Source organism: Solanum lycopersicum, chromosome 5 (assembly GCF_036512215.1).
Source record: "Solanum lycopersicum chromosome 5, SLM_r2.1".
NCBI classification, from domain to species: domain Eukaryota; kingdom Viridiplantae; phylum Streptophyta; class Magnoliopsida; order Solanales; family Solanaceae; genus Solanum; species Solanum lycopersicum.
In genome coordinates this window covers 42874073-42897487 of record NC_090804.1, presented here as the reverse complement: position 1 = coordinate 42897487, position 23415 = coordinate 42874073, and the positions used below count along the sequence as shown (strand labels likewise).

Below are 23415 nucleotides of genomic sequence, written 5' to 3'. Positions count from 1 at the left end.
GATCATGCCAGCAGAGTTAGCTTGGGATCACTTGTGGTCCTAGATTCCGTGTCCGCATCTCGGGGGTAGCTCGGGGCGTGACACTATGACTGAGTAGAGCAAAGGGCGAGTTAAAGTCACTCGTAAACTCATTGCACTCCATAAAAGGAAAACAAAGAAAAATACAAGTAGGGTTCACTACGAGCAACATGTACTGAATATGTATGATCGGCCAACCCAAAATATAAACTAATATACAATGATTAATAGTATAAATAAACAATAACACTTAGCAGGGGCAAGCAAAAAAAACATGAACCAGTGAAAACATAATGTAAGTAGCTTTCAATTACAATATCAAGCACACACATGGAGACTCATGCCTCTACACAATGCTAATTTGGAAAACGAGTTCTTTGAGATTGAGTACATTAAGTTAATTTTATATCTTATTCCTTTAATGTTACTGCATCAAAACGTTACACTCTAATTTAATTATACTGTGTCATAACGTGACACTCCGATCCAATAATACTGTCTTGAAATGTGACATTCCGATCCAATCATACTGTGTCAAAAGGTGACTCCAATCCAATTATACCGTGATGGAACGTGACAGTCCGATCAATATCATTACTTTATCACTTACTAACACTATTTTCAATTCATTAACAATATGTCATCATGCCTTCTTTATTGAAGGCATCACTTCTATAGACAGGATTCAAGGTTATAAATTCCACGGTCTCAAGATTTTAGACCAATCACAAACCATATAACCAAGTCACACAATCAAACAATCAAGTACATAGAGAACTTCACAATATCATTTAAGGCATATTAAGCACTATTAAGAAACTATCTATCAAATAGAATAAAGCATAGCGTACCTCCATCGAAGAATCAATGTCAAGCAAGCTGCTTCTCTTACACGTTCTGTATGATCAATGCTTTTGAACCTTTCGAAACTATCAAATATATGAATAATTTGTAATTTAATGTGCCTATAAACACTCATAGTATTCTATGTCTAACATTGACCCAAAAACTCACTTAATTCTATAATCAATTTCCTAAAGCTCAAACCAAAGGTAAGTCTTAACACCTCCTATTATCACTATTTTAATGGTATTTAAATGATACAATACACCTTATATTCAATTAAAAATTTCAATATATCTACACATAATTTATAAGATAATAACTAAATAAAATAATCAAAGTCGAAAACCACTAGAACCAAAACAAATCTACTCTAATATTATTCGAGTCGTGAGCATATAATACTTTTGTATAACAACTTGTAGTACACATTAACATTTAATTAGAAACTACCATTCTAAACATTTAATCAATAGAATACACAATCCAACTTACTAACTTATTAAACTATTCATATACAATAATAATGCAAAAGGCAAATTGAAAGTTAACCTAATGTCACTGTTATTCCATCACCCCTCTATCATTATTACCCAATCATTAATTTCCTATCTATATGGCATCATCAATTGTTAAAAGAATATTTTACGAGAAGTGAGTATAAAACATCGAGATATGAACGTCTCTAGTTGGTTTCCGCCACGAATCCTCTCTCCTTAACTCTTTTCATTTCTTCTACTGATTATTTATTACCCTATTTTTTAATATAATCTATTATAAAAAGTGGTATGAGTGACCCACTATTTATTTTAATATTATTTCTTAACCACCAACTAAATGAATGATTAAAACTATCCCATTAATCAGATACTTGTAATTATGAATAGTCCAAAATACTCATTTAGAATGTATTGGAAAATATTTTATTCAATAAAAAGCTCTAGTGGTCAAACGATCAAATGGTTCGTTACATTAGATACAAATTACCAATCGTTTATCCTCGAGTGATAAAATAAGGCCAGGATAAGAAAGGATATTAGAATCAACAAAAATGTGTGAATATGTTTTGTTCATATCATGCTCAGTCTCCCAAGGTCTTACCTCAAATGCATCAAACCAACCAATGAGAGAGATACATCTCCTCTCACATTATGTCTCAAATATTGTAATATCATTATTCAAGTGGTAGTTCTTATATGTAAACTCAACTTACAAAAAATGTGTTCTCAATAGCCATCAATCTAATTGTACACACATATGAAACATGTTCTCAAGGACCTTGACACAAATATTTTTCACATAACCACGATAAAATGATGAATCAGTATGGATTCCAATCAGAAGTGAACCTAAGCCAACCACCACAAACTCATAATGCACAAACCATCATAGATCTAAAAAATATTTCATTCTCAAAACATAGACTTTCCACGAACTTAGATTATATAAAAATGATATTTAGACATGAGGTACTAATAAAAAAAAGTAAACTTATATAACCTCAAAAAGAAAATGATAACGCAACCATTCATCGAGCATACACCCAAGCATACAGAACCTCGAACAACACTACCGAAATAAAAGAGTAGTAGCTACTATAGTCAAACCTGAAGAATGACAAAACTAGACCCAACGGTCCTCACATGCAATCAAACATAGAAAAAACATGATACCGATGATGAGATAACTCTTAATCTATCAAAGAACTATAAATTTTAATGGTAGACCTCCTATAAAATCTCATAAAATATTTGTGCGTGTGGAATCACTAGTATACTTCAACTATCCCAAAAACTGCAAAATTCTTTCATAAATGGAATGAATAAGTCCACCCTACCATGAGAACCATCATAAAATTTGTACACCGGATCCACTACTTGAGACTCATCCATAAAGGTGAAAACATACACGAACATAGAAAGTGAATCACACTCTAAACCGTACCCAAAATGAAGTAGTTGGTCACATAAATATGTACATAACCAAGGTCGACTAACTGTAGATACTCCTTCCATGGGTTCCATATCAAGTAATTTCATTCAGCTGACTCTATCTCTTTGAGTTTTTAGCCACCCACTATCACCAATTTAGTGCCTATTATAATTGCACACATACTTGGTTTATCGAACACGACATCCACAAAAGACAACCCTCTTAATACTAACAAAACGTTATAACCACACCAATCATGTACCTTACTCTCAAACCAGCATTAGTTACTAAGTATTCTTATCGAATACATGTTCAAACTATGACTATCTCTCTTTCTATTTAAGCATTCATGACAAATACGAGTCCAACCCAATATTTTTAGCTCTAATTTCAAATTAGATAGTAACTTTACATCGATATAAATCTAGTAATTCACATCCAAAGTCAACTTCAAACCATTTCTACATATCATGGTTTACCTACCATTCTAAACAATTACATACCTCATGTCAACACCTATGGAAATTCTTGATCTCATAATTTTGTATACTTTACGCTCATAATCTCTATTCACCATCAAACGTCTATGTAAAGTATCATAACCTTGTATATAGTCCTATCAATAGAGTAGTATTAATCCAACTCTAAATTCTTAATAACTATGTAGAATTATATCTCACATTGTGCATCATTAGTAAGTTATCTACCTTCATTTAAATAATCTAACCCCCATGTAAAACTCTAAATATTTAATGCATCATTGTTTTTAACAAAAAATCAAAACTCAGTCTTAATAAAAGTCGATGATAAATTCCAAGTAAGTCTGAAACCGAACCAGTTGACATCTCACAATCATCTATAAACTCATAAGCAAAAATTAATACAACCTTGACTACACCCCAAGTTTTATGCGTGAGGTCTTATTCGTTCACTTTTTTTCAAATTCTTCCCATGGTGAAAATTTTTAAATATCTAAACCCTTCAATATATTAGACTCTTTTTTAACTAGCTCCCTTACCGATCTAATTCTTTTACGAACAACACAAGAAGTTTTACTTCACATGATAAATAAAAACTCTAAGCGAAACCCTTCCTTAGATCCTTCAAAAATTTAAAGTAACAAACTTTACGACTCCAATCATGTAGAACTCCTTTCAAATGCTCGATACCTGATGCAATCGATCATTGATTACCTTAAAAATTCACACCTGAACAAAACATATCAACAGGAATGCAGACTTGTAATGAAAAATTTGAATTGTAAATCCAATTGTGTAACTCAATCATTTAATCTTTCAACATTTGCATATACTTTGAAGAGTTTTATGAATTCTGTATCTTAGCTTATCGCTGCTCACCTCTCCATCGACCTTACTATTTCCTTCACTAAAAATCCAACCACACCCATTACTAACTTCAACACCACGACGAAACTTATCACCCCACTCCAAAATATATTTTTATTCCTTGCGATTGGAGAAAATATTCCTACTCTGACCTATTTCTAAAGGCTTCATAATACATAAATTTATCTTATTTTAACTATGACTCTGGATCCTTAAATTCTGTTTGAGTAGTGTCCCAACATCTCCAAAAGTTTTTATCATATAAACAACATTATTCACTACATATTAGAAATTCAAAAGCTTAGATACTAGCAAATCTTTATTACCATACAAAATTCATTTAACCAACAAATACGTATAATAAATTTTCATCTCAATCATAATCCCTCAAGAGCTCTTTTTACCATGATACTTAGTGAGACCTTGTCATTACCAAAAAGTGAACATTTTCCTCGACCTGACACCTTATACTCTGGTACTCCAATCATAATCAAGGGACTAACCCAATTTTTATGCACTTTCTTACTAAATATTCAATTTACTTGACCCTCAGTATACTCCCTAGGACTTCCTTTCCCTATAAGTTTTTCATTCTAGTATCAATTTACCATTTGAAACTTAAGATAAAATCACCATTCCTCATTTAGAATGGTGAAGATACATTTCACAACCTAAATGTGTTAATATTTTACGAAAGATCCACCACTAGAATTTTCTAAAAATATAATGCTCAATCCAAGGGCCCGTAGTAATAACGTAGTTGGTTTCTCTCATGTGAAAGCAATATTGAAACCCATTATCTAAACATGTCCTACAATTAATAACTTATTACCTCTTGCTATTAAGTTGATCATCTATCATCCTACCCCTGAAAGTCTAGGGTATATAATCCTTCCTGAAGAAGCTAGAAAAATGTTTCCTTAAGTCATAGGTTGTGTTTGTATTAAACGACACTAAACATGAGACTACCACAACATTTTGCGTATCCTCGCAACTAGTATGTCACAGACTCAACACTAAGCGTCTCTACTATATTAATTTTATGAAGAAGTTAAAAACAATAAACAATGAAAGCATAAAGAGCTACAAAATCAATAGCTATGAAGAAAGAGAACTTCAACTTTATGAACTTAGTAAAAAAATCAAGTTGATCACAAGTCATTGCAGTCCCTGTATCCAATCAATAAAATATACCCTTTTTCAAGGACACATTTTTTTTCTTTTTGGTGTGTCTTATTAAACTTCTAATACTCTAGTCTTAACCAAATATGAAATAGAGTAAAGAAGTTCATATACGAATTTGTATCACCTAGATACCAATTGGATCAAATTAATAGCACGAAAGAAAGAAATAAATTAAGAAATGAGTTTTCCTAAAGTCCTATAACCTCTCGACGAACATTAAAGGCATCCCCGTACCATTTCGCAACACTATACAAAACTTCTCCTTGCGTGATGAGATCACAAAACCTAATGCTCTCATACAAAGTTTTTTACCACCCAAATTGAGTCGTTAATCACACCCACACTTGACCTCCTAGCTGGGTGAACCAATAAATTCAATCCCATCTTATATTTATCATTCAGCTTTCAAAATACTAAACATAATGTGAAAGCTTAATTTTTATTAGTGTAAGAAACATAAATCCATTATAGTCTACAATATTTCATTCACAAAACCTGTAAATCATCACATCAACGACATCTAATCTCCAAATACTAGAGTATCAAAGAAACCAAATAAATTAAATAAAGTAATTTGTGTGAAAAAACTAAGGACATCAGGTCATGATCAAGAGAATTCATAGCTCACCCTTGAACCTGATATACGTAGACTAAATAGAAGTGAGGGTGATTCAAAGTCGTTGGTACACTTGCAACACTCTATAAAAGGAAAACAATGAAAAAACATGTATGGCTTCATATAGGCAATATGTATTGAGTACGTATCATTGTCCAACCAAAAATATAAAGTAAATATACAATGAGTAATAGAATAAAATCAACTATGACACGTAACATGTGGAAATCGAAAAATAACATGAACTAGTGATAACAACACTAAAGTATGTAGACAATCAATCACAATATCGACCACACATATGGGGACTAATGCCTCCTTACCACCCTAATTTGGGAAATGCGTTCTTTGAGATTGAGTACATTAAGTTAATTTCATATCTTCTTCCTTTATGTTACCATGTAAGAATGTGAAACTTCGATTCAATTATATTGTATCAGAACGTGACACTCTTATCGAATAATATCATATCAGAATGTGACACTTCGATCTAATCATATCGTTTTGGAACTTGACACTCTAATCCAATTATGCTGTGTTGAAACGTGACACCTTGATCAAATAATGTCATTAATTCATTTATCATCACCACTTTTTAAATTCAATAACAATACATCATCTAGCCTTCTTTATTCAAGGCATAATTTCTATAGAGAAACTCTAAGATTATAAATTCTATGGTCTAAGGATTTCAGACCAATCACAAAACACACAATAAATCCACACTATCACACAACCAATTACATAGAGGACTTAACCATATCATTCAAGGCATGTTAATCACTATTAAGAGTCTATCTATCAAATAGAATAAACCATAACCCAACTCCACCGAAGAATCGAAGTCAAGAAAGCTACTTCTCCAATACATTCCATTCCTCAATGCTTCCAAACCTTTCCAATCTATCAAATATATATTCATAATTTTTAATTTAACGAGTCCATAAACACTCATGTTATTCTATGTCTAGCCTAGACCCAAAAACTCACCTAATTCTATAATCCATTTCCTGAAGATCAAACCAAAGGTAAGTCTTAATACCTTTGATTATAAAAATTTTAATGGTATAGAAATGATACAATACTCAATTTAACTACCCATTTGAATATAACTAGACCTAATTTATAATATGATATCTAACGAAAATAATTAAAGCTGAACATCACTAGAACTAAAATAATTCTACTTTAATATTGTTTTGTTGTGAGAATATAATACTTCTTTATACCTGCTTGTAGTACAGATTAACATTTAATGAGAAACTACCATTCTTAATCATTAACCAATAGAATACACAATCCAACTTCTCTAACTTATTAAACTATATATATACAATAATAATGCAAAAGGAAAATTGAAACTTAACCTACTGGCACCGTTATTCCATCTTCCCACAATCATTATTAACCAATCATTACTTTCCTATATATATGGAATAATGAATTGTTAAAATAATATCTTATGAGAAGATAGTACAAAGTTTAGAGATATGAACACCTCTAGTTGGTTTCTCCTACAAATCCTCTTCTCCTCAACTCTTTTCTATTCTTCTACTGATTATTTGTAACCCTAATTGTTTATATAATCTATTATTAGAAGTGGTAAAAGTTATCCACTATTTATTTTAGTATTCTTTTCTTTAACCACCAACGAAATAAATAGTTAAAAGTACCACATGAATTCTATAATTGTAAATATGAATAGTCCAAAACACCCACTTACAATTTATCGAAAAGTATTTTGTCAAAAAAAAAGATCTAGTACGCAAAACAATCAAATGGGTCATTACACTTACTTGATAACGATCAATTATGCTTATTTAGGGAGGTGTAATATGAGCAAATCAAATTTTTGTGTCGCTGCCAGTGAGTAAGATTTTTAGATTAAGTAAAACTACGTTATTGCAATTTAGTCCAATAATTCCTAATTTTACTATTTCTTTTGATTTTTATATCTCCCTCTCGCGGGTTCTTAGTCCAGTGTATTCCATGTACGCAGAGCCAAGGAGAACCACTTACTCCATATGATAAAAAACTAAACAAAACTTTGTTGAGAATGAAAATCAAGGAGTTTTGGTTCATCCTAAGGGAGGAGAGCTAGGTGAAGGTGCTGGGTTAGAACATCCAAGCATTATTGTTAAGAATACTCAGGCTCCAGGTGAAAATAGATTGGTAGATGCATTGATATCCTAGGAGCCACAAGTATTCCCACACCATGATCATTTTAGGGTCAACCTTAATATTGTTTATTCTGATGGACTTCTTGTCCTAACACATCTACCTCAGAATATAAATTTGTGGTGACTAGTATCTTGATGAAGATGCTTACAACGAGCGGCTTATTTGCGAGACCACCCACAGATGATTCGCATGCTCACATTGACAAGATACACCATGTGTGAAAAGTTTGTATATATGGACCAGTTGTTATGGACGTCATTGGTTTGCACGTATTTTCACTATCATTGACCGGAGATACTGTTGTGTGGTTTAAATATCTCCCTTACAACTCAATCTATACATGTGAACAATTGATAAAAATGTTCTGAGCAAGATTCTTTTCATTGTCAAAGAATCTAAATAAGAAAGATAAACTAATTTGTTCCTGATACACATTTGTTTTCAAGCTCATTATGTATATTGTTTCTGTATTCCCTTTCCCGTTAGCATATGTAGATGCCCAACTTAACTCCTCTTTCCGTTATAGTGCTTTTCTATATATCCCTTGCTATTGCAGAATTTTGGACATATATTCTTGGTATGATCACAACAGAAGAACAAATGATATGTGGTCTCATGGGATCTTTCACATAATTCACATTGTTGCTCATGTACTCCTTATTTCATCAATATATCTCTGGTACGATTTCTTATAAAGCTGCAATCTAAATGTTAAAAACCATTTTAGCAGTTCGGGATCATTACAAATGATCATGCTCCATTGAATTCTAGAAAAGTGCCCCTCATAGCCACATAGAATCCTGCAGATACTCTCTACATTTCATGAATTTTAGCATCACCCAAGAAGCATGATTTAAATCCAACTCCATACATTTTTGCCGATTATGTAGTACGAGAGAACCCATTTAACCCACAATTTGTCCTTCCTCTATCAAAGGTTCCATTGAAGTTTAATTAAAGCTTCTCTATTCCACACCTTGATATCCAAAATGTTTAAACCACCTGCAGTTCTAGGCAAATATACTTTATCCCATCCTAGTAGTTTTTTTCTTTTTTATTTCATCCACACTTGTCCACAAAAAGTTTTTACAAGTACATTCAATATAGTGAATTACTTTTGTTTTCAACACAAAGATCTCTGATCAATATACTTTAATGTACAAAAGTAGTAACTTAATCAAAAGTTCCCTCCCAGCCTTCGATAAAACTTTATTTTCCAACATGTGATTTTACCTAGAATTTTTGTGAGTAGTGGTTAACATTGGGGAATTGACAGTGTTTTGGTGCTCAAAAGAACACCTAAGTATCTGAAAAGGCATTTCTTCTTTTGTGAAACCAAGCATTCCCTATATACTAGTCTGGATGTTTTCATTGACCTCACAAAAATATGTTGAGCTTTTGTCCAAGTTAGCAATCAATCCAGAGGCTTGTGAAAATTCATTGAAACATTCAAATAGTAATTGGACTGAACTTACCTCTCTTTTACAAAAGATAAGAGAGTCATCAGCAAAACAAAATTGTATAGCCTTCACTTTTTCACATCTTGGGTGGAATTTGAACTTCAGATGTGATATTAGCTTCTTCAGAAGTCTAGACAAGTATTCCATGTCAATTACAAAAAAGAAAGGGACATTGGAAAATATTACCCCTAAGGTTATTACAAGGAAAATAGGACAATAGGTTTGCTTTAGAGGATTCATGATTTTTGAGTTTAATTTCTATCCCTAGTTTCTAGTCATAATATTTCTCTGTTTGATATAAATGATGCAAAAGTGGTTAGATTGATAGTTGTATAATAGCTAAGCCACTCAACTATTGAACTGTATATAACTTCATTTTGGTAATGGAAAATGTTCTTAATTTCCAAAATAAAAAGACAAACTCAATAATTTTGTGGCACTTCCTTAAGTGTCTGTAAGTAGTTCTTGGGACAGGTCCACTGCTTTCATGAGAGGTGTCCTAAATCACCCTATTGATGATGAGTTTCTAAAGGAGTATTTCTACCGAGGACATGATGACAGCGGTAAGGATGTTCTTGATGCTATTGCAGGAGGTTCGTATGGTGAGTTCACTTCTGCACATATTATCGAGAAGCTAGAGAAGATATCTCAAAATCATAAAGCCTTCAGCACTAGAAAGTCAGTTATCATGAGGAAGACGTTTGTTGTCCAAGCTACAAATAGCCATCCTGCAGATGAGATTCGTGAGGAGATGGATCACACGAGGACCGAGTTGGGGTTTGCATTTAACATGTTACTGGAGGAGCAGAAAAGGTAAATGTTGTGAACTATTTTACTAACACTCCACCACCGTGTTAGGTGTATTACTTTGAAAAAGATTCTTACGCGGTGAATTATCATACAGGGGTTTTCGACCAAACGCACGGGGTTCCAATCCAGAGTATCGGCACATATGTTAAGAAAACAAAGGTCAAAACTATGGCAACTACAAATAATAGTGTTAATATGTCTTTGCTCGTAGCTACAATCATGAAAAAACCTACAACTGCAACAACTGTGGCAACAAACACAATCGTGTTGGACCTTATGTTATGCCTCAAAATCGAGAATCACATCCTAGGAAAGCTAGAGGTAATATGGCGCGTATTAAGAATATGATGCAGAAGAATGATGAGGATATTTGTTTCAAACGATGAAAATGTGAAGGAGATGAGAAATGATTTTTATGGTAATGGTAAAAAAGTTAATGCCCATGAATTGTCAATCAAGCATCTTGAGGAGAAAATGACTAAGTTGGCTAGGACAGTTCAGCCTGGAATTCTTCATAGCAACACTATCTTGAATCCAAAAAATGATGGAAATTTTGTGATAGTCAGTACTTCAGGGTTAAAGCAAACTATTGATCCACCTATGTTGTATGGGGTGGAAAGTAATACTCGAAAAAATGATGATGTGGTTGAAGTTAGTTTAGAGTGCGAGAGTGCGACTATGAAAGAAGTGGCGATAACTCAAAAAGTTTTTCGCTTGCCTAGACTTCCACTGTCCTTCCCACAAAGATTAGTGAAGAAGTGTGAAGAAGGAAATTGTTGTAGTTTCATTAGCATGATAAAACAAATTTCCATCAATGTTCCGTTGATAGAAGCTTCGGAGAAAATGTCTTGGTATGCTAAATTTATGAAAGATTGTGACCAAGAAAAAGGTAGTGAGCTTCAAAGATGATGATAGATCTTAAAATTATAGTTCTATTGCTATGAGTTCCCTTGTGCAAAGGAATGAGGATCCCGGTCCCTTCACTATTCTATACACTATCAGGTTGTTACACTTTGTGAAGGCATTGTGTAATTTTAGTGCTAGCATAAATGTCATGTCGTTGTATGTTTATAAGAATTAGGGTCTGGGAGATCCAAAGCGTAATACAATGTGGTCTCTAATGACCGATATGACTGTCAAAAGGCACATTAAGGTGCTCCATGATGTTCTTGTGAAGGATGAGTAATCCATCTTTCAGGTGTATTTTGTTACTGTTGACTTAGAGGTTGTTTTTGAGATTACCATCATTCTAGGGAGACCATTTCTTTCCATTGGACATGATTTAGTTACTATGGAAAAGAGGGAAGTTGAAGTTGAGACTAAATAATGAAGAGGCTAATTTCAATATTTGTAGGTCAATGAAGCAAAGTGGTGAGATCCAATAAGTCTCCACGATAACCTAAAGAGTTGAAACTGGGTATGAGGTGCATATTGGAGACAGATTGGGTATTGAGTCACTTGAAACAGTTATGATGAACTTTGATAGCGATGGTATTTAAGAGTATGATGATTTGGTCGTTGCACTTGATAGGTGCAAATATTGAGCAAAACAAAAAGTGTTGGAGTTAGGTATAATGAATCGTGAGTCCCCACCCCCAAGACCATAGACAAGTAAAGTGTTTCTTTAATGTGTTGAAGATATTCAAGTGACCTATTAGGTATAATTTTATAAACATTTTTGGGATTCCTCCTGCTTTTTGTTCTCATAAAATAAAACTCATGATAGACCACAAAACTATTATCGAGCACCAGAAAAGATTAAATCAGCCAATGCAAGAGGCCATCAAAAAGAAGATCATCAATTGGTAAGATTCCAAGTTATTTATCACTTTGTATATAGTAGTTGGGTGTGTCATATTTAGTGTGTGCCTAAGAAATATGGTATTAGTGTGGTTCATAATGAGAGAAATGAGGTTGTTCCGATGCAGCCCGTGATCGGATGGAGAGTATGCATGGACTACTGGCAGTTACACATTTGGACATAAATCAACCACATCCCTAAGCCATTCATGGACCATATTTTGGATATACTTATAGGTAAGGGTTGATACTGTTTTGTTTATGCTTACAAACAGATTTTGATAGCTTTGGATGACCAAAAGAAGACCACTATAACTTGCCCTGATGGGACTTTCAAATTCGAACAAATGGCATTATGGTTGTGCAATATTCCTGCAACCTTCCAGCTTTGTATTATGTCTATATTCTATGATATGGTGGAAGACACTATTGAGGTATTCATGGATGATTTCTTTTTGGTAGGTGACTATTTTGATCGTTGTCTTGATAATTTGGTTGAAGTTCTTAATAGACATGAAGACTTTAATTTGATACTAAATTGGGAGAAGTGTCACTTTATGGTGAAAGAAGGTATAGTATTTGGTCATCGGATTTCTTTTGATAGAGCTAAAGTTGAGGTAATAGAATCTCTTCTACCACCTATTCTCTATTAAATGTGTTAGAAGTTTTCGTAGGCATGCTAGGTTTTATAGGAGGTTCATAAAAAATTTCTCCGAAATTCCACAGATTGTGCAAACTCCTCGAAAAGGAGTGCAAGTTTTATTTTGATGATACTTTTCTGAGAGCATTTGGAAAATTGAAGGAGAAGTTAGTTACTCCACCCATCATTATTTCACCAAATCAGGATGAACCATTTAAAGTCATGTCTGACACAAGTGGGGTGGCACTAGGCGAGGTATTCAGACAAAGACAAAAAATTTTTTACTTCACTCGATTTACTATGCAATAAAAGCACAAAATTTGGCCCAAAAGAATAACAATATGACCGAGAAAGAGCTTCTTGCTGTGGTGTTTGCATTTGAGAAGTTTCGATACTACTTTCTTGGTACTAAGGTCATAGTGTATAGTTAGAATTCTGCATTTAGATATTTGACGGAGAAGAAGGAATACAAAGCGCGAGGTTGATTAGATGGTTATTCTTAGTACAAGAGTTTGATTTTGTGGTGAAAATAGAAAAGGGACTAAAAATCAAGTGGTCGATTATTTGACTAGATTGGAGGATAAAGCTATGCTTAGGCTTGGTGATAAGGTTAAATTAATGTCGCTTTTTCCAGTTTAACTATTATTGGCTGCTTCTTAGGATATGATTCCTTGGTTTTCACACTTTGCTATTGTTTGACAAGTGAATTGGTGCCCCTGGATTTTTCCTTTCACCAAAGGAAAACTTTCATGCATGATATAAAAAAGTTCTTTTGGATGAGCCTTACTTGTATCATAGTTGTTCTGATGATATTATTCGTCGATGTGTGCCCTAGGTTGAGATGTTGAGTGTTCTTGTGGTGTTTCATTCACCTCCCGTTGGTATGCATGATGGAGGCATTTGGACAACGCATAAGATTTTGCAGTGTGGGTACTATTAGCCTATCATCTACCAAGATGATCTTGATTTGTCCAAGTCTTGTGACCATTGCCAGAGAGATGGTGGGATTTCAATGATGTAAGAGCTTCCTGTGAATCTGATATTGGTCATTAATTTATTTGATGTATGAGGAATTGATTTTATGGGGCCTTTTGTGAGTTCACATGGGACATGTGTCAAATTGGGAGGGAGAAATTGTTCTCCCCAACAATGAAGAAAAGAGTGTCACTGCATTCTTGAAATTTTTTTTATCAAGACTTTGTACACGTAGGCAGATTATTAGCCATTACTTCTTGAGAAATATGGTATTCGCCACAATGTACCTACTCCTTACCATCTATAGACTAGTGGCGATGTTGAAGTGTCCAACAGAGAGATCAAGAGAATTTTAGGAAAGACTATGAAGGTTAATAGAATGGATTGATCATGGAAGCTTGATGATGCTCTATGGGATAATTGCATTTCATGAAAGACCCCTATAAGTATGTCTCCATAAAGACTTGTATATGGGAAGTCTTGCCATATATTGGTAGCGATGGAGCATAAGGCTTTATAGGAGATGAAGAAGCTAAATTTGGACATAGGTGCCACATCTAACAAAAGAATGAATGACTTAAAAATTCTTGATGAGTTTCGCTTAAAAGCCTAAGAATTTCAGCCTTGTACAAAGAGAAGATGAACAGGTATCATGATCAACACATTAAAAAGCAAGAATTTGTTATGGGTGATCTTGTGCTTCTATGAAACTCTAGGTTGAACTTGTTTCCGGGAACACTCAAGTCAAAATGGACTACACCATTTTTACTCACAAAAATATTCCCTCCCCCAGAGCGGTTGAGATGGAGAATAGTGAAGGAACAAGGTTCATGTTAAATGGGCAATGGATCAAGATCTACCTGGGATATGTAGATAGTGTGCAAGAGGTTGTTAAGGCCTATTATATTGATAAAGTATGTGTAATCAAGAGTCCTAATTTGTGTCGTGATGTCAAATCAAGCACTTCTTTGGAGGCAACCAAAGATGTTCAATCTAGCTAAGTACATGGTTTTGTTTTCTGTTTAAGTAGTTTTCCTTGATTAATTGCCTCTTTTTACTCAATTAGATTGGTGTTTTATATTTGTTTTAGTGTTTAATTGATATAACATTGGCTTTATATCTAAAAGGTGCCCCAAAAATATTAAAAGAATGACCTAATGGTTGCTACATGTGTAGATGGGCAGTACAAAATATGTCAAAAATTGTTTGTTGTAGAGGTCTACGGACCTCATCGACGATCTTTCGCTCATTCTAAAAACCGTAAGTGGCCTCCGTAGATACCATGTAAGTCTAAATATTTCTAAGTAAAGTTGATCCACACTCCCAACCTATGGACAATAGATCGACCCACTGACCATAAGTGGGTTCTTGTGGATCCAAGCCCTAGTTAACCCTACCTACCCGAACTCCTATTTAAAAATACCCCAATTCAAAATAACTCCACTTCCCTCATTTTTCTCCCAATCTGTATCTACTCTTTTAAATCCCCCAAATCTCTCCCTATATCATTCATACCTCCACCATACATCATCCCCTTCCTTCCTCCATAATCTCGAATCCCATTTTTCTTAAAAATTTGTTTCACTCTCAAAATTCCATAAAAGGTCTGGTGTCCAGGTTTGCTACAAAAAGGCAATTATTCATTGTATTGAAAACATAGTGTTGATGTACCGTGGTTTAACGATACTTTTAATACTTTTTCCTTAAGATTGGTGTGTGTCTAAATCCTTTTTGTAGTAATTTTAATATGTTTTTGTCTTAGTTTCGTAGGAAATTTGTCCAAAACTAAAATGTATAAGGTAATGAAGAATCAGTGCATAAATGACCCACGAAGACCATCGATTGATTGTAGGTGGTAATCGTCGATTGGAGGTTCAAACATCTGCAACCAACTCGGGGAATTCTAACTAAGTGTGGGACTACAGAAGGCTCTATCGATGGACCCTCCTGAGAAAACGTCGTTGTGATTAGAGAATGTCCCTGTACCTGATATTGTAGAAAAGAAAAGTATGGAACAACGAAAAGCACCGACGAACCATAGGTTAATAGACGGACCATTCTGTTGGTCCATCGATTGGATCAGAGAAGATGCAAAGTGAAGACTGAGAAAAGATGCTAAGTATCGACCCATGGAGGTAGTCAACGGATCATCATTTGATCGACGGACCATCCTGGGGGTTGTCGATTGAAGTCGCGTTTTGGACAAACATTCCTTATTTTAATTTCTTTTAATTTAGGACTCTTTTTTATTATAAAAAAGGGTGAAAAACCTCATTTTTGGGGTTGTATTTTTTTACTAGTTTCATACTTTTATTCTTGGACATTTGGTTTTGCAATTTAGGCAATAATTCAAATTTCCGAATTGGGTTTTTAATATAATTGTGTGATTTCAGGTTGAATTTCTGGATTTTCTTTGAATTTGTCAAAGTAAGTTCATGATTTATTATTTATCAATTATGAATTGTTTTCTTCTAAGAATGGGTAACTAAATCCACAACTACGATTGTGGGGACCATGGTTGATTACCAAAATAAACCTAGCTAAATATTAATTATCAATTGGTTATTGCATGCATTGAAATTGTTTTCATTTAGTAGTCTTTTTAACGAGTGCACGCGTTAGAACCCGCCTCATTGCTACTTGCCATACCAAGGTGGCATTTAATAGGAAAAGAATTATTGAAATACATTCAGTGGATAGTATTTAATAGGCTAGTTTTGACGGGTGCGAAGTAATAACTAAGTCATATATCGAATATGATGCGTAATATGAAGTAAATGTAAGGGTTAGTAACTTAGATTCACGTAGCAAACCAAGGTACGTGGTAAAAGTCTTTTAATATCAGACGAAGGACTTAGAGATACATAACTTATCACTTTTCATGCAAAACACTAGAAGAGAATTATTATAGCTATGATTATCGCGTTATGAACCTATGGGGAACACTTACACCCTAGTTTCTCTCACAACTTGATAAACACCAATAATACACTCTAGCTAATTGTTTAATTTCGCAATATTACAATTCTTTTGTTTGACAACCCCCCCTTTAATAAATATTATTTTGAAAGGACTTGACTAAATGGAGGTAATTGTACATTAAAGTTAAGTCTAAATCATTTTCCTCGAGGGATCGACCCCAACCTAATAGTTGGGTTCCTTACTTGATACGACCGCTTATACTTCTTTAGGGAAGTGTAATTTGAGCGTATCAAATTTTGGTGCCGCTGCCGGGAAAAGTGAGTTTTAGATTATTTTTAAAAGCAATTACTAAATGTTAGTCAACAATTTCCTAATTTTATTTTATTCTTTTGGTTTTGTTTGTCTCTGGTCTAGCTCTAGTGTATGCCTAGTACACGGAGATGAGGAGAACCGATGCTTTCATTCGATCTTAAACTTAACCAGACACTCACAAAATGAATGATCAACAGAAACTCGCAAATCTAAGTGATGGGATCAACTGTCTGCTTCGTCCACGGGTTGATGCTCACAGCCAAGAGATTGTAGAGAACCCTGGTGATGGTGCTTTGAGGAGGCAACCTCCCGTCCCACGCCCTCAAGGTTCTATAGGGGAAACATTAACATCAATGACTCTGAGGGGCCTCTTGTCCTACCTTCTCTACCACAGGGTCACACATTCATGGTAACTAGTATCTTGATGCAGATGCTCACTGCCAGAGGTTTGTTTTCGGGGCTACCATCTGAGGATCCACATGCTCACATCACAAAACTGAGATCGGTGTGTAAGAATTGTGTAGAGATTCCAAACTTAGACATGGACGTCATCAGGTTAAGAGTGTTCCCCCTCTCACTTACCAGAGAGGCTGCAACATGGTTCACTAAGTTTCCCTATAATTCGATCTATCCTTGGGACCAGTTGAGATATGTGTTCCTAGCACGGTACTTGTAGTATTTCCTAGGGAGTCGGTGAGTAGCTCTTAGGATATATTCACCTCATTTGTAAGAAGTGTCCCAAACCACCATATTGATGATGAGTCGTTGAAAGAGTACTTCTACTGGGGGCAAAATAATAATAATAAAGCAATGCTTGATTCTATTGCGGGTGGTTCTTATGGTGAGTGCACATGTTCAAAGATCGCAGAAAAGTTGAAGAAAATCTCTCACAATAATAAGGATAGGAGCACTGGAAAGTCGTACAGAGAGAGTAACACCTTAGCAATGCAAGCTACACATAACCCGGCGACAGATAAGATTCGTCAAGAGATGACTCAAATGAGAACTGAGCTCGGGTTGGTATTGAAACATGTCATTGGGGTGTAGGGAAAGTAAATGCGGTGAATAATTTGACTATACCACCACAGCCAACGGATGACTACTACTATGAAGAGGACTCTTATGCAGTGAATGATCAGATGGGGGGTTCCTGACCAAACGCCGAAGGCTCCAATCAGGAGAATTGGCGCCAAGGTCATGGAAATCAAGGTCTGAACTATGGGAATTACTAAAGAGAGGGTCATTATTTTTGACATGGAATCTACAACTATGACAACAACTTTAATTGGGGTAACTATAATAATAGAAAAGATCGAAGTGGTCTGTACGTTCCTCCTCAAAATATGGAAGTTGCTCCTAGGGTTGGTGGAGATAGTATGGTGCGAGTTGAAGATATGTTACAAAAGATGATGAGGAGGTTTGATGCTAGTGATAAGCACGCCAAGGAGTTAGGAGGTGATTTGGATAATATCGGGAAAAAGGTGGATGGACATGCACTCTCAATCAAGCATCTTGAGTTTCAAATGACCCAATTGTTTACTTTTGTGAACCCATGTCAACCGGGTACTCTTCTTATCAATACCATTCAAAATCCAAAAAGTGATAGACAATGCATGACAGTCACTACACGATGGGGTAAGCAAACCATTGATCCACCTATGTCGTTTGTAGTAGAAGATGATGTGAGAAAACATAATGAGGTAGTGGAAGCTAGTGGTGAGTTGGTAGACAAAGTAGTGAATGAAGAAGAGATACCCAAAACAGTAATCCCTTTTCCTAGACCACCACCACCATTGGCGCAAAGATTGGTGAAGAAGACTAAGAATGATAAATATCGGCGTTTCATTACTATGTTGAAACAACTTTCCATCAATGTCCCTTTGATAGAAGTTATTGAAAAATGCCCGGTTATGTCAAGTTTATGAAAGATATGGTTACAAATAAGAAATTGGTAAGTTTTTAGGATGAAGACCAAATGCAACATTATAGTGAGATTGCTATAAGGTCTCTTGTGCAAAAGAAATAAGATCCGAGCACTTTCACTATTCCATGTATAATCGGTTTGTTCCACTTTGCTAAAGCACTATGTTATCTTAGTGTAAGAATAAATCTCATGCCTCTCTCCATTTAGAAAAAAACTGGGTTGGGTGACCCAAAGACCACTGCGATGCTGTTACTGATGGCCGATCGAATATGAAGAGGCCTATTGGGATCCTCCATGATGTGTTTGTAAAGGTGAAGTTTTTTGTATTCCTGTCCGATTTTATGATTCTTGATTGTGAGGTGGATTTTGAGGTGATTATTATTCTTGGGAGGCCGTTCCTTGCTACTTGTCGCGCCTTGTTTGATATGGAAAAAGGGAAGATGAAGTTTAGGATAAACAATGAAGAAGTAACTTTGAATATTTAAAGGTCCATGAAACAGAGAGGTGAGCTCCAAACGGTATCTATTATATCCTACAGGGTAGTACGTCTAAGGTACAAATTGAAGAGTGCCTTTGTGTTAAGGCACTAGAAGCAATGATCATGAATTTTGAGAGTGATGGTATTGAATAATATGGGTCATTGGTTGCGGCACTTGATCGAGTTGAATTTTGGTTCAAACCCAAGAAATTGGAGGTAGATATGAAGCATCACGACTCCCCACCCAGGAAACCATCTATTGAGGAGGCCCCAAAATTAGAGCTTAAGGTTCTACCACCTCATTTGAGGTAAGTATTCTTGGGAAGAGATAACACTTTGCCGGTATCTATTGCATCTGATTATGGAACAAGTAGAGTGTCTGGTAGGAGTGTTAAAGAGGTTCAAACGAGACATTGGTTGGACTATCGTGGACATTATTGGGATCCCACTCAGTATTTGTTCATAAAAAATAAAACTCATGCCCGACCACAAGACAAATATTAAGCACCCAAGACGTTTGAATCCACCTATGCAAGAGGTAGTGAAAAAGAAGATTATTAAGTTATTAGATGTAAAATTCATATATCCTATCGCAAATAGTAGTTGGGTATGCCATGTTCAGTGTGTGCCCAAAAGAGGGTAAAAGACAGTGGTTCCTGATGAGAAGAATGAGCTTGTTCCAATGAGGCCAGTGACCTGATGAAGAGTTTGTATAGACTACCAGAAGTTGAATGCATGGATTGAGAAGGACCATTTCCCTATGCCTTTCATGGATCAGATGTTAGATAGACTCGTTGGAAAAAGATGGTATTGTTTTCTTGATGGTTATTCGGGTTACAATCAACTCTGTATTGCACCGGAGGATCAACAGAAAACCACCTTTACTTTTCCTTATAATATTTTTGCAGTCAAGAGGATGCCTTCTGGGTTGTGTAATGCACCAGCAACTTTTTAGAGATGTGTGATATCGATATTCTCTGATATGGTGGAGGACACTATTGAGGTGTTTATGGATGACTTTTCAGTTGTTGGCGACTCTTTTAATCATTGTTTGAGTCACTTTTCCGAGGTTAAGATGTGAAGATTACAACCTTGTGCTCAATTAGGAAAAATTTCACTTCATGGTGAAAGAAGGTACTGTATCAAGACATTGCATCTCAGAGAAGGGATAGAGGTTAATCGAGAAAAAGTTGAGGTTATTGAGAGACTTCCTCCACCCATCTCTGTAAAAGGTGTGAGAAGTTTTCCTGGGCATGCAGGCTTCTACCGGAGGTTTATTAAGGATTTCTCAAAATTGCACATCCTCTGTGAAGTTACTTGAGAAAGAATGTGAATTCCATTTTGATGAATCCTTTTTGAAGGCATTTGGAGAGTTGAAAGAGAATTGGTGTCTGTGCACATAATTGTTTTCCATAAGCTATTTGAGGTGATGTGTGATGCTAGTGGGGTTTCTCTTGGTGTGGTATTGGGACAAAGAATGGATAAAATCCTTCACCCTATCAATTATGCTAGTAAGGCCCTAAATTAAGCACAAAAGAACTACAGTATGACTGAACAATAGATCTTTGCGGTGGTATTTGTTTTTAAAAAAATTTGCTCCTATTTTATTGGAACGAGAGTTATAGTGCATACTGACCACTCCGCTTTGAGGTATTTGATGGCAAAGAAGGATGCGAATCCAACATTGATTAGACAGATGCTACTATTGCAAGAGTTTGATTTTGAGGTGAAAGATAATAAAGGGAGTGAAAATCATGTTGTCGAGATTAGAGGATGAAGCTATGCCAGAGCTAGGTGAAAAGGCTGACATTGATGATACCTTCCCTGATGAGCATGTATTGGCCGCTTCTCATGAGTTGATCCCATGGTTCAGCGATTTTGCCAATTATTTGTCTAGTAATATAGTCCCATCAGACTTGTCCTTCCATCAAAGAAAAAGGTTCATGGATGATGTTAAAAAGTTCTTTTGGGATAAGATTTATGTATAACGGAGTTGGGCTGATGGGTTTATTCGCAATTGTGTTACGGAAGTTGAGATGTTAAGTGTTTTGTAGGCATGTCATTCCTGGCCTGCGGGTGGGTATCATAGTAGTATCAAAATTTCCCATAAGATTTTGCACTATGGTATTATTTGCCAACCATTCACCAAGATGCTCATGAGTTCTCATAGGCAAGTGATAAGTTCCAAAGAGATGGAGACATTTCGAAGAGGTAAGAGCTCCCTTTAAATCGTCGAAGTGTAATGTAGTGTGATGAGGTTTTGCCTCACAGAAAGAGTGGGAAATTGGGATAAAAAAAGGAAGAATTTATGCTCTTTCAAGTTCAATAAAGAGATTAAAGTCCTTTATGGCCCATTCAAACCGCCGAAATTGAAGGCTATGCATTCTACCCTAGTGGAGAATCTCCTTCAGGAGCAAAGCGTAAGTCTTTTCACTAAGCTCTTCTCCCATTGGGGAGAAGATGATCCCCCTGATCTGGTGCCTCTTTGCAAAAAAAGACTCAACAAAATAGTCCCGTCCCACAAGTGCAGCTTGAATATGTTTTTCAATCTGCACTTGCGCATCAACAACGGAGTCTATCATTTCTTCCCTATAAGTTTTCCCCCATAAAATAGTTCTTAACCTACTCGCGAGCTCCGCTCGACGAATGTCGTCATCGAGAAAAGGAGGGTGAATCTCTGGGATCAGGGGCGATTGATTATCCTGACCTAGGGTTGGAGCCGACAAGGAAGGTGAATTAAATAGATCCATTTGAGAAATGGAATGAGTAGGGCTAAATTGCTGCACTTCCTCCCCAAGGTTTGGTGCATAGGAAATGTACGAAAGTCCTTTAAAAAAAAAGGACATTCTAGTGATATAGTTGTTTAATATATGGTTCATCGATTTTATAGGCCCGTTTGTGATTTCTCATGGGGTGAAATATATTCTGGTGGTGGTATATTATGTTTCAAAATGGGTGGAAGCCATAGAAGTTGCAAACAATAAAGGGAAAAGTTTCACCGTGTTCTTGAAAAAAACATCTCACCAGATTTGGCACAACTAGTTTCATTATTAATGATGGGGGATCCCACTTTTGCAACAGGTTGTTCAAAGGGATATTGGAGAAATATGGGGTTAACCAAAATGTAACCACTCCGTACCATCCACAAACTAGTGGGCAAGTTGAGGTGTCCAACAGAGAAATCAAGTAGATCTTGTCGAAAACGATGAATGCTAATAGAACCGATTGGTCAAGGAGACATGATACTTCTCTTTGGGCTTACCAAACTGCATACAAGACCCCTATAGCTATTTCTCTAAACAAACTTGTATATGGGCAGGCTTGTCACTTTCCAGTTGAGTTAGAGAACAACGCCATGTGGGCGATGAAAAAACTCAAGATGGATTGGAATAATGAAGAGGAACAGAGACTTAATGGCTTGAATGAGCTTGATGAGTTTCGCCTAAAAGAACATGAAACTTCATCCCTCTACAAATATAAGAGGAAGAAGTACCATGATCAAAATATTGAGAGGCACGAATTTGCGGTTGGGGACTAGGTGGTTCTGTTTAACTCTAGGTTGCGCTTGTTTCTAGGAAAACTCATGTCCAAATGGACTGGTCCATTCTTGATCACTGAAGTGTTCCACATGTAGCGGTTCAGCGGGAAAACAAGGAGGGTGCAAGGTTCACGGTAAATGGGCAAATAATCAAGATCTACCAATTCATACGGAGAGTGCCCATGAAGTGGTTGAGGCATATCACCTTGATGAAGTCTGAGTAATCAAGGATCTTGTGTCATGGAACAACGTTAAATCAAGCGCTTCTTAGGAGGCAACCCAATTGTATCCTCTAGCCATCATTAGGTTTTTCTTTTCTTTGTAGGAATATTTGCATTCTGTTGTTTTGTTTTGTTTCACTCAATTTCATGTGCTAATTTTTTTAGTATGTTTGTTAGAGAGTAGTTTAAGGTCCGTGTCTAAAAAGTGCTCAGA

The 23415-nt window shown here is 35.6% G+C and overlaps 1 protein-coding gene across 1 annotated transcript; it reads left to right on the top strand.

Annotated features, from left to right (window-relative positions):
* The first annotated feature begins 22647 nt into the window (after positions 1-22647).
* LOC138348826 (uncharacterized) lies at positions 22648-22980 on the top strand. The gene has a single exon (XM_069298406.1). The coding sequence runs from the start codon at positions 22648-22650 to the stop codon at positions 22978-22980; it is 333 nt and encodes a 110-aa protein (XP_069154507.1).
* The last annotated feature ends 435 nt before the right edge of the window (positions 22981-23415 follow it).